Genomic DNA, 13452 nt, shown 5'->3' with positions numbered 1-13452 from the left:
CGGCATGGTTACACATGGTCTGCGTTTGCGAGGCCAGTAGGATGTACTGACAAAATTACATTGGAGGCAGTTTATTGTAGAGAAATTAACATGAAATAATCTGGCAACAGCTCTGGAGGACATTCCTGCAGTCAGCATGCCAATTGCACACTCCCTCAAAACTTGAGACATCTGTGGCATTGTGTTGTGTGACAAAACTGCCACAATTTAGAGTGGTCTTTTATTTTCTCCAGTACAAGTTGCACCTTTGCAATGATCATGGTGTTTAATCAGTTTCTTGATATGCCACACCTGTCAGGTGAATGGATTAGCTTGGCAAAGGGGAAATGCTCACTAACAGTAATATACAGAAATGTGTGCACATTATTTTTGAGATATGTTTTTTATGCATATGGAACATTTCTGAGATCTTTTATTTCAGCTCATGAAACATTAAACCAACACTTTACACGCTGTGTTTATACATTACATGAACAAAAGTATGTGGACACCTGCTCGTCAAACCTCTCATTCCAAAATCCTGGGCATTAATATGGAGTTGGTCTTTGCTGTTATAACAGCCTCCACTCTTCTGGGAAGGCTTTCTGCTAGATGTTGGAACATTGCTGCGGGGACTTGCTTCACTTCAGCCACAAGAGCATTAGTGAGGTGGAACACTGATGTTGGGCGATTCGTCCCAAAGGTGTTCGATGAGGTTGAGGTCAGGGCTCTGTGCAGGACTATCAAGTTCTTCCACAATTATTTTGACAAACCCTTTCTGGATGGACCTCACTTTGTGCATGGGGGCATTGTCATGCTGAAACAGGAAAGGGCCTTCCTGTTCTCTTGGCATCCACCAAACCCAGATTCATCCGTCGGAATGCCAGATGGTGAAGCGTGATTCATCACTCCAGAGTCCAATGGCGGTGAGCTTTACACCACTCCAGCCGACGCTTGGAATTGCGCATGGTAATCTTAGGCCTATTGTGCGGCTGCTCGGCCATGGAAACCTATTTCATGAATCTCCCGACAAACAATTCTGGTGCTTCCACTTTGCTTCCAAAAGTAGTTTAGAATTCAGTAGTGAGTGTTGCAACCAAATATTTTTACGCGCCGGTCCCATTCTGTGAGCTTGTGTGTGTAACAGTATAACTTTAGACCGTCCCGCGAACCAGGAACCCTCTGCACACATCAACAACAGTCACCCACGAAGCATCATAACCCATCGCTCCACAAAAGTCACGGCCCTTGCAGAGCAAGTAACATCACCGATTGAAACGCTAACTAGCCGTTTCACATCCGTTACACTCACCCCCCTTTTGACCTCCTCCTTTTCCGCAGCAACCAGTGATCCGGGTCAACAGCATCAATGTAACAGTATAACTTTAGACCGTCCCCTCGCCCATACCCGGGCGGGAACCAGGGACCCTCTGCACACATCAACAACAGTCACCCTCGAAGCATCGTTACCCATCGCTTCACAAAAGCCACGGCCCTTGCATAGCAAGGGGAACCACTACTTCAAGGTCTCAGAGCAAGTAACGTCACCGATTGAAACGCTAACTAGCCGTTTCACACACGTTACATGTGGCCTACTATTTTGCAGCTGAGCCATTGTTGTTTCCACTTCACAATACTCTACTCAGCAAATTGGATGTAGCCTATCACAGTGCCATCCGTTTTGTCACCAAAGCCCCATATACTACCCACCACTGCGACCTGTATGCTCTCGTTGGCTGGCCCTCGTTTCAAATCTGTCGCCAAACCCACTGGCTCCAGGTCACCTATAAGTCTTTGCTAGGTAAAGCCCCACCTTATCTCAGCTCACTGGTCACCATAGCAGCACCCACCTGTAGCACGCGCTCCAGCAGGTATATTTCACTGGTCATCCCTAAAGCCAGCTGCTCCTTTGGCTGTCTTTCCATCCAGTTCTCTCTTATAGTCTTATAAGTCTTATGGTCTTAGATCTCCCTCACTAACTTTAAGCATCAGCTGTCAGAGCAGCTTACCGATCATTGCACTTGTACACAGCCCATCTGTAAATAGCCCACCCAACTACCTCATCCCCATGTTATTTATTTTTGCTCCTTTGCACCCCAGTATCTCTACTTGCACATTCATCTTCTGCACATCTATCACTCCACATCACTCCAGTGTTTAATTGCTAAATTGTAATTATTTTGCCACTATGGCCTATTTATTGCCTTATCTCCCTAGTCTTACTACATTTGCACACACTGTATATATATTTTTCTATTGTGTTATTAATTGTACGTTTGTTTATCCCATTTGTAACTCTGTGTTGTTGTTTGTGTCGCACTGCTTTGCTTTATCTTGGCCAGGTCGCAGTTGTAAATGAGAACTTGTTCTCAACTGGCCTACCTGGTTAAATAAAAGGTGAAATATATATATATATATATATATATATTTTTTAATTGAAAAACAGCTCTTACAGTTGACCGGGGCAGTTCTAGCAGGGGTGAAATTTGACGAACTGACTTGTTGAAAAGGTGGCATCCTATGACGTTGCCATGTTGAAAGTCACTGAGCTCTTCAGAACGGGCCATTCTACTGCCAATGTTCGTCTAAGGAGAATGCATGGCTGTGACCTCAATTTTATACACCTGTCAGCAACAGGTGTGCCTGAAGTATATACTTTCGTACATACAGTTGAAGTCGGAAGTTTGCATACACCTTAGTCAAATACATTTAAACTCAGTTTCACAATTCCTGACATTTAATCCATGTAAAAAAATCCCTGTTTTAGGTCAGCTAGGATCACCACTTTATTTTAAGAGTGTGAAATGTCAGAATAATAGGAGAGAGAATGATTTATTTCAGCTGTTATTTCTTTCATCACATTCCCAGTGGGTCAGAAATGTACATACACTCAATTAGTATTTGGTAGCATTGCCTTTAAATTGTTTAACTTGGGTCAAACGTTTCAGGTAGCCTTCCACAATAAGTTGGGTGAATTTTGGCCCATTCCTCCTGACAGAGCTGGCAGTTTTGTAGCGGTGGCATCTTCCTTGCTGAGTGGCCTTTCAGGTTATGTAGATATAGGATTAGTTTTACTGTGGATATAGATACTTTTGTACCTCCAGCATCTTCACAAGGTCCTTTGCTGTTGTTCTGGGATTGATTTGCACTTTTCGCACCTAAGTGCGTTCATCTCTAGGAGACAGAACACGTCTCCTTCCTGAGCGGTATGATGGCTGCGTGGTCCCATGGTGTTTATACTTGCGTACTATTGTTTGTACAGATGAACGTGGTACCTTCAGGCATTTGGAAATTGCTCCCAAGGATAAACCAGACGTGTGGAGGTCTACAATTGTTTTTCTGGGGTCTTGGCTGATTTCTTTTTATTTTCCCATGATGTCAAGCAGAGAAGCACTGACTTTGAAGGTAGGCCTTCAAATTCAGCCATAGGTACACCTCCAATTGACTCAAATTATGTCAGTTAGCCTATTAGAAGCTTCTAAAGCCATGACATTATTTTCTGGATTTTCCAAGCTGTTTAAAGGCACAGTCAACTTAGTGCAAGTAAACCTCTGACCCACTGGAATTGTGATACAGTGAATTATAACTGAGATAATCTGTCTGTAAGCAATTGTTGGAAAAGTTACTTGTGTCATGCACACAGTAGATGTCCTAACCGGCTTGCTAAAACTATAGTTCGTTAACAAGAAATTTGTGAAGTGGTTTAGAAACATGTTTTAATGACTCCAACCTAAGTGTATGTAAACTTCCGACTTCAACTGTATGAGGTATTTTTGTTCAGTGTAGAATACGTCACCGTCCCGCACACACAGAGCAGCACAGTGCATTTACTTTCGTAATTTCCAATGTCATTAGCCACAAAAAAACATTCCAGCCTTTCAACATACTCCTCCCGTTGTCTATGCTTTTCATCAACAAACTCCTTAATCTTCCCATAAAAAGCCATGATCACGTCAGAAAAGGAAAATCCACTTTTATTTATTTAACTAGGCAAGTCAGTTAAGAACAAATACTTATTTATAATAACGGCCTGCCTCAGCCAAACTCTAAGATGACGCTGGGCCAATTGTGCACCAACCTTTGGGACTCCCAATCACGGCCAGTTGTGACACAGCCTGGAATCTAACCAGGGTCTGTAGTGACACCTCTAGCACCGACATGTAGTGTCGTAGACCACTGCGCCACTCAGGAGACCATTTTATGTTTCCTCACAAATCCTCTTCAAACATTCTAGTCCAGAGTCGCCTCGTGTTCAGAACTATGTCCGTGACATAGTGAAAGTACAATCCAATACTGAGGAGGCAGAAAGGAAAGTTTAGGCTATTTACTCCATGGTGCAGGCAATAAACATGAACGCCATGTCGGCAGGTGACTGAACTTTTACACCCACTGTATGGGGCGGGCACGCTATATATGGGAGTGTCTGTGCGCGCTCCTTAACGTGCCCACAACAACATTACTCAATACATAACAGAAACCACATACTCTCCTGTCTCCATTAAGATGGGTGGAGTACAGTCAGTACACTGCAAGATTGACTCTTCACTGGTAAATGTCAGTTATTGACATATCCCACTCTGTACTGTAGGTTACACTGAAACGAGCCATGGTAGACAGCCCAGACAACCTCCTCTCTCCTCTGCACAGATAATAGCTTGGGTCAAAGCAAAGAGAATGTATAAGGGACAGATGTCTATTAATCCTTGTATAGCAGCCTATATGCACTGTGCTCTAGGTTCGGTCGTATATAAACACTTCAATGGACAGAAATGACTAATCTCTTACCTGGGATTCTCTTTTTTTCATTAGATTGAGTCACGATGCGCTTCCTGCTTAAAGGGATAGTTCACCCAAATTACAAAATGACATTGGTATCCTTACCCTGTAAGCAGTATATGGACAAGGTATGACATCAATCCATGCTTTGGTTCAGTTTCTCTGGCACGGTTTCCAAATGCTAACTTTTTAGCATTTGTGGCACAAAGCCCATTCAAGTCATGGGCCCATTTTTCGCTAATAAGTGACTTTGCTGAGCTTCACAACTCATTTGTGATACTTTGGGATGATTTGAACGATGTGCAAACATTTGTAATGTCGGTCCCATGACACAAATGCTAAAACATGAGCATTTGAAACAGTGCCAGGAAAGGTAAACCAAAGGACTGATTGCTGTCATATCTAGGCTGCTTACAGGGTAAGGAAACCAAATAAGTCATTTTGTAGTTTGGGTGACCTATCCTTTTGAAGATCTGAAAGATGAGAAGTCCACATTGATTTAATAACAAAATAAAATAAATGTTTTAGATAAATCAATGGAGGCTGCTGAGGGGAGGACTGCTCATAATAACGGAGTGGAACGGAGTGAATGCAATGCCATCAAACATGTAGAGACCATGAGTTTGATGCCCTTCCATTTTTTCTGCTCCAGCCATTAACACGATCCTGTACTCCCCAATTAAGATGCCACCAAACTCCGGTCGGTGAAATGTGTTATTTTACAGGGTCAGTCATAGCAGTACGGTGCCCTTGGAGCAAATTATGTGCCTTGCTCAAGGACACATCGGCAGATCGTTCACTTTGTCGGCTCGGGTATTCAAACCAGCCACTTTCGATTGCTGGCCCAACGCTCTAACAGCCAGGCTACCTGCCGCCATTGTCGCCATGGGAGCACAACACGCCACATGTCCAATGTTCTTTTCCCTGGGGTAAGTGAAAATATCAAACAGTGAGGATGTGTCTGTCGGCTCAGCCACGCCAGTGGGTGGGTGGTGTGGAGGAATTGATAGAGTGTTCCCCTGTTTCCAGGTCAGAGATTAAGCCTATTCTCTATTGAGCATGCTTTTTAAACCAGGACTACGCTCAATCTGTGTCTGGGCAATCAGACAAAGATGTTGATTTACAACAACAAAAAACATTCAAATCCAGAATAATATGATAGGACTATTTTCTGAAGGTGACATTTTTGAGGATGACTTACTGTATGGATGTACATAGAGTACACAGGCTGTGGATGGTGAAGCAATGGTGGTTCATTGGAAGGGTGGGGAAATGGAGGGGGGGCGATTTATTGTAGACTTTATAGAAGTAAGATCAAGGTCTTTATCTGGGAAACAGCTGGAAATCCATTAGCTTCAGTGTGCATGGCCTTCACATCCTGTTCCCACCAATTCTTTAATTAGGGTAGAAATTCAATGTTCTACTTCACTTAATAATAACGTTCTATGTTCACTTCCCATTCTGCCTGAGCTGAATTTTGTCCCATTTTATTGCAGGTGACGTGCTGTTGTTGTGTTGTTAATGGACTGCCCAGAAAGCCTGGTCCTTTTCCATGTGGCTTTAAAGAATGGAAAAGAGGTACAGAGTAGGTTTGCATCAAGCTTTCACATTGGTGACTCACACATTCTCATGAAAGACTGCAGAAAATCTTTCAGGCTACAAACCTATATACCTTTCAGAGAATCTGCCCAACAAGCCTCCTACTCAAAACAGTTGTATGTGCATCGACCTCATACTGTGACAGAATAGAAACGGTATCATTTGGATCTAGTACATTGGACCTGTAGTGACCAATGGGGTTCATTGCGGATACCTCCATCGTTTATATAAAAGTGAGTTGTAAGACTTACCGTACGTGGGTGAGAAGAAAATGCCCGGGATAGTATGGTCTGACTTTTGGTGTCTATTGTGTATCATACTGTGATTGTCTTGTGCATAAATAAGGTGCTGATTGTTGTATATATTAGGGGTATGTGAGACACCTGTCCAGAGTTGATTATTAGGAAATGGAACTATACTAATTTGCTCAATTTATGAAACAAACAACAATTTGGTCTGTCATTTTTTGTTGCAAATACCATTGCTGCCTAACCTTGCTGCCCCCCCCCCTTCCCTCTTCAAAAGGATCAGAATGGAACTAAGCTTTCAAGCTTTATTGTGTTACCCTAGATGATTTTCTTAAATTGTATGTGGAGGCGTCAATTAATCAATCTATATGAAATATATGACCTATTCTCATGCATTTTTCATGTATCTATATGAAATATGATGTTTCCTAATGTATTGTTCATATATTAAATATACTACTTTTCCCCATATATTTTTCATAAATGTACATGATTTCCCCATATATTTTTTTATATGTTTATACAAAATGTGACATATGAATGGGTGACATGATTGCCTGGCCGCACAATACTCACAGCTAGAGAAGACCAGGGGACAGGAGTGCTCATCCATAGGGAAGTTGTGGAGCTGCAGCTGGCACTCTGCATTGATGGTCAACCTACAGCACGAGTCAGAGAGAGGCCGTGAGTGAGCATTGCCATTGTTTCTCACATACACCACTGGTGATGTGAACGTGTCATTTATTGATGAAGACAGCATAGGGTGTGAAATAAGGGAAGGCTTGATGTTGTTCTTACATACTGCACATGCTGAGAAAGAGACAGAGCCATAATGCGGAATTTCACTGCTATGCTGTTTCCATTTTTTTTGTTAGTGTGAAAAGAATGAGCGATTGCAGGGATAACAAACTGGCACCTTGTTGCATGCCTGTGAGAGACCTAATGGGCCACCTATTATCCTGACATGACTGCCAGTGCCAGGGGGCTGGAGATTGCCGGTCGGCCGGCCAGCTGGTCGCCTCCGAGTCTGGTGAGCCCTTCAAATTGTTATTTTCCTTGAGTAACAAACTCCGGCAGACTAGTTAAGAAAAATGACTGGATGAAGAAATGCTCTCGTCCCGGAGTTATGTAGGTCATCGGACCAAATTTCACCCTATTCGTCTTCTCTTTTTTCTTCTCCTTCTCCTCTTCCTGTCTCCCTGATAAAATGTCACTCTTGTTTACATTGGCTTGACTGAAGTTCACAGTGAAGAGGAATTAATGAGAGCTTAGATGGGAGCTTGATTCACTCCATTGTTTTAATCAGACCAGGATGCCACTCAAGAAGATTTATAGATCTGCTAAATGATAATGCTGATGAATAATGCTAACTGAATGCTTACTGAAAATGCTCATTAATAATGCAAACTGATATTGCTCACTGACAACGCTCAATTATAATGCTCAAATCAAATCACATTGTATTGGTCACGTACACATATTTGGCAGATGTTGTTGTGGGTGTAGCGAAATTCTTATGTTCTTAACTTCAACAATGCAGTAATACCTAACAATACACACAAATCAAAAAAATCGAAAGAAAGGAATTAAGAAATATAGAAAAATTATAACTAGCAATGTCAGTGTCCGGAATATAAATATATATGTATATGATGGTGTGTATAAACATTATGGGCATTATATGACGCTAAATAACAAATCTCAGTGATAATGCTCAATAATAATGTTCAGTGAAGGTGCTCATACACTGTATAATGCTAAACGATCATTCTCAAAGATAATACTAACCGATAAAGCTCACTGAGAATGGCTGATAATGGCAGATCTTGTATGATTTCGCCTTGGAGCCAGCCAGGTCAGTGCTGACAATAATTAACCTGCCCACACATTATTTTCCTTTGTCCTGTGCTTTGCCTGTTGCCAAGGGAATGCCTCAGTCAGTGACGCAAACAGCAGGGTGATGTCTCTTTTCTCAATGGAGGTGAGTCCACGGTTGAAAACGTTGCAAAAAAGGACTGAATGGATGACATTTATGCCCTAAAAACCATGACCTCCCTAAGACAGTGTACTTCAGTGTGTAAAGCGAGTGTACCAAGTATGCTAACCCACATAATGGAGCAATGATGAAAGAGACAAAACAATGTCTGTCTTATCATAGAGTAGACAGATGTTTATTTCTGTGTAATGGCGTAGCAACAGTATGTGGCACAGACGTCAGTGTGTTTGTGCCACCTTCTTATACTGTGTTGAACTCTACCTGAGTTCTGAGGACGTTAGAATATTCTAGATCTTCAGTACAAAGACAGGTAGTAATGACACTATTTTAATTTATATTGTCTTTTTCTTTCCTTTCAAGGGAAAACCCAATGTTTGCTACACTGTAAATTCTGAACTAAGATGGAACGATAGTTGGCTGTTCAAAACAACAATGTCTGTGACATCTGATAAAGAAAAGCCATTTATTTTACCTCAGCGTGTATAATATCTTCCCATCGTTCCAGATACGCAGAAGCTGATTGGGCATCGTAATCCAATGAGAGTCTGCGTTCTTGGAGTTTCTGAAGATGGTGTCAGGGACCCAGATCATTCCCACCATGTTGCTGTTTAGAGTCAGGATCTTCATAGTGCTGTTGTATTGCAGACGGCTGTCGATCCACGTCTGTGCAAAAATGATGTCAATTTCGTATTCCTGTAACAAAACAGAACAAAGTGACCGTTAACATACATGTATTATTACATATTTTATGAAACATTTGGGTCCCAATTCTCGAGAATATATATTATTTTTCATTGAGAGAAGCTGCACATCGCTGTGTTGATGGTCTACCCGAACATAGAGACAGGACGAGACAAGACCTTTGTTCTCTTAGACAAAACATAACATAAATGATTCTATGATAAGACAAGTTTAAATTGCCTTAACATTTAAAAGTGCTAAAAAATAGAAGTATTTCTCTTTTCCTAATCCCTTATGTTGACGTCCCCCGGAAACCACATCTTGATTCTGACGGGTGACCTTTTGGAAACTTTTACAGGCACATGGGACCTGACTTTAATGCAGCACTAATTAGAGTGTGATGGGTGCAGCACGACTGTAGCTGTTACCATGACCTTAAGGAGTAAAAGGACAGTCGATCACACAATACGTCAGTCTAAAGAGTATATTACTCAAGCCTCCCAGACAATAGCCACAGTAATTTATAATATCTGGTTTTGGCTCAGTTGGTAGAGCGTAGCGCATAGCACAGGTTTAATGGGTTTGATTCCCGCTGGGGCAACCCTAAGAAAAATGTATGCATGCATGACTGCAAGTTGCTTTGGATAACAGCATCTGCTAAATGGCATACATTAATGTATGAGAAATAAAGTGAAACGGGCTTGATCAGACAAACTAGTATCACAGATAAGATACATCATTTACCTACATGACTACATTTGAATTAATAATGCTGATCTAACATTTTACAATGTTATTCCACCCATGAGTTTCTCACTAGCTAAGTTCCGAAGATAAATGTGAAATCAGTGATTAATCGCTAAGGAAATCTGAAAAACCCAAAATACCAGGTATGCATTTATTCCGCTCTCTCCCCCTCTAACAGCTTCTGTGTAGTCCTGTAATACCCTTGAAATGCAAGATGAAGGTCAATAAACTGTTTGTATAAATATGAATAGATATTTTCCTCAGAGGCATCGCAATTAGTTTCACTTCAGTAACTTAATTACAACCTTAAGACTGCAATGACATTTCATAGTCTTGAAAAAATGGCTAAAACAAAGAAGATGACTTGCTTCCTAAACCACTGCTAGACCCGGCTTCCTTACATCATAAGGGTGTGTACAGTAAACTACTGTCATCGGACAGTAACTCAGGGTATCTTTTATTTATTTAACCTTTATGGACACAGCGAAGTCACACTGAGATCCAGGTCTCTTTTACAAGGGTCAGTGCTATCCGGAATCCTTGGCACGTCCCTACCCTAAACCCTAACCTTTAACCCTAGCATTACCCTAACCCTTGGATTTCCCAAGGATCCCAGTACAAAATGCTCACATTAGGAAAGGGCTAATCAATCCCGGCGTGTGCACTCATCACTAATCATGAGTACCCTAGGTCTCTAATTAAGGTCTTATCATGCCTGTAGGGGACTACATTTTCCAAATTCAGTCTACCCCGGAGTCTATTCCATCTCTACACTAAATGTAAGGAATTTAGAAAAAGCCTTATTATCTACCTCAGATGAGGGCCATAAGCAGCTGGATATGATTGCTACTGTTAAAATCATCACTCTGGCAATAATATTTGGTTATAAAATACACGCTGTGCTCAAACAGCTTATCAGTGTAGAGATGGAAAAACCACATCCTCTTTCCTCGTTCTGTGTCATTAACGATTATGGAAATCATTATGAAAGCTCATACCCACGCTTTTAATGACTGATGCTACAAGACGTGAAAAAGGCAAAGCAACAGTCTTACCACGATGAACGTGAGTTCAAATTAAACGTAAAAAAAAGAGGTAAATTATGAATGTACCTTAGCCTCTCTGTCGGTCGTTACAAGGCTAAGAATTACTCCCAGAGCGCAACTTCCAGGCCAACACTAAGCACCCCTCATGAATTTAAAGTCCAACAGCAGGCACTAAAATGAGCATGTCAATTGCGACATTATGAAAGGTCAAGTGAGAAAAAATGATGCTCAGAGGAATTACAGCATTACAGTACAATGCCACGATTTGTAAATCCACAATATCAACCCATTAGAAGTACTCACAGTCTTGTGTATGATTCATTACACTTGCTTCCACACACATTTCTGTTCTACATTGTTTATTTAGCCTGGTCTCAGATCTGTTTGTGATCTTGCCAACTCCATTGCTGTCATTGTTAAGCCAAACTTTTTTTTTCAAATTATATATATATATATATTTATAGAAAGGCTTACAGTGAGGAACCAAAAGGTCAGCCTTGTGTAAAAGGTTGGCCAACAATGGGCAGCTTGCATGTAGAGAGCTTTGAACTTTTGCATGTTGTGTATGGCTGGCTGTGGCTTCTGCTACAGGTAGCCCCGTTGCCTTGGACACAGAGTGAGCCTCCCAGATATAGCCTAAAAATAGCAATTTCTTTCGCGGAAAATTGTGAAGATGTCCCTTCAAACAAAATGTGTCAATAATTCAGTGAGTACATCAAGTAACCAGTGTCATTAAACGATGGTCATTGTGGTTGAAATCTACAATCCAGAAACTCAATGTGTGGGAGAATCTGGGAGAATCTGTGAAAACAATTGTTGAAAACAAGACAATGAAAACATTGAAATGTCTCACATTTTTCTTTTCTGATATATACTGTACTAAAGTAATGGTATTGGATTAGCCCAAGGGAACCACTGCGTTCCTCTGTTGGCTAACAAAAAAATATATATACATTTTTAACACTAATTGTCACTGTAAATCCTAGCTGACAGCTGTCAAACTATATGAGTATGGATATTGGATGGCAAAAGCTAATGGAATCCAACAGACAAAGTATTTCCTATGCTCATTGCTCTATGACGACAGAGGTATGATGACACCAATTATTAGAAAGGGGAGATACGATCTGGGCCTGTAGCCTTCATATAGTCCCATATAATCCTATAGCGATCTACTGGAATATGGAGGAGGGTAGATAAAGTCTAAAGTTCATACTAGCACACCACATAGAATACACACCAAATTCTGAATATGAGTTGTTAAAAGCATTGGGCCAATGACTGAACGGTTGCTGGTTTGAATCCCGAAGCCGACTACGTGAAAAAAACTGTTGCTGTGCCCTTGAGCAAGGCACTTAACCCTTATGCTACTGTAAATCCCTCTGGAGAAGAGCGTCTGCTAAATGACTAAAATGTACATGTAAGTGGTATAGTATGGATATTGGGACAGATGTCCCGATGCAATCCTTTAGAGATCTATCAGAAACTGAAGGTTAGACAGACTGCAAAATAGGATGAGTTCTCTGTTGGTCGAGTAAACACTACCCACTGATCTACTGTTGTTCCCCTGAGACCTGGTGTCACATCTTAGATGCACTCCATTTTAAACATGGCGTCGTCAAACATCCCTCTTCCTCTCTGTGGGGTGGCTCCTCACTAGTTAACATTATGTAAGCCGTTGTTATCTAGGTTAGACATTTTGGCAGACTCTTATCAATCTATTTTCATTCTGAGGAGAGCAAACAATCAGACAGGTTCTGAAGAACTTATTTTTGTCTTTATTGGCGCTAATCCTGTGGAACATAAAAAATAACCATGCCCCGGAGAAGAATATTGATTCCTCATATTAACACAATCTTTTTTCACTCAGCAAAAATGCACCAAATAACATCATAGATCCATCATTTTTCAATGGCACCACATGAAGCACTGTAGCGTTGCGAGATCTCATGGAGAGAGAGTCATTATCTTTAACTGATGGACTGTAGGCCGAGATTACTGTGGCATAGTGTCCTCTTTTGGTCGGCTAATTCGACGTGCTATCTTTCCTGAATAGCACCAGCAACTATGACCACTGCGCTCTGAGATAATGGTACTTAATCAGACATGCTCCCATCACACTCTGTCCTAGATTAATATCTGCTTCAGTGACGTTGACTCATCCGAGGACTCAGTCCCGTCGGTGTAAATAAACCCTAACCATTCCCCGATGGCAAAAAAAGACTCTCCTTCTCTTTTGATCGCTAACAATGCCGATGGAACATCAGGTCTGGGTGACTACATACTAAGCTTATACTGTAGATATGGCTTAAACAGAAACAATTATAGTAGAGTACATACCATGAACATAGAACATCATGTCTGAGTGAGTAGCCTTTGT

The 13452-nt window shown here is 41.3% G+C and overlaps 1 protein-coding gene across 2 annotated transcripts in view; it reads right to left on the bottom strand.

Moving 5' to 3' along the window:
- The window catches only part of LOC112253728 (gamma-aminobutyric acid receptor subunit gamma-3), a 40878-nt gene that overhangs the window by 14536 nt on the left and 12890 nt on the right, over positions 1–13452 (bottom strand). For both annotated transcript variants that reach the window (XM_024425692.2, XM_024425693.2), the window contains exons 4-5: positions 9071–9291; positions 7179–7261 (exon numbers count right to left, since the gene is read on the bottom strand). In XM_024425692.2, the coding sequence (XP_024281460.2) occupies positions 7179–7261; positions 9071–9291 (304 nt within the window). The remainder of the gene's footprint in view (positions 1–7178; positions 7262–9070; positions 9292–13452) is intronic.

The sequence above is a fragment of the Oncorhynchus tshawytscha genome, linkage group LG07 (genome assembly GCF_018296145.1).
Source record: "Oncorhynchus tshawytscha isolate Ot180627B linkage group LG07, Otsh_v2.0, whole genome shotgun sequence".
Lineage (NCBI taxonomy): Eukaryota > Metazoa > Chordata > Actinopteri > Salmoniformes > Salmonidae > Oncorhynchus > Oncorhynchus tshawytscha.
Note: the sequence above shows the minus strand (reverse complement) of the source record. Positions and strands in the feature narration are given on the sequence as shown.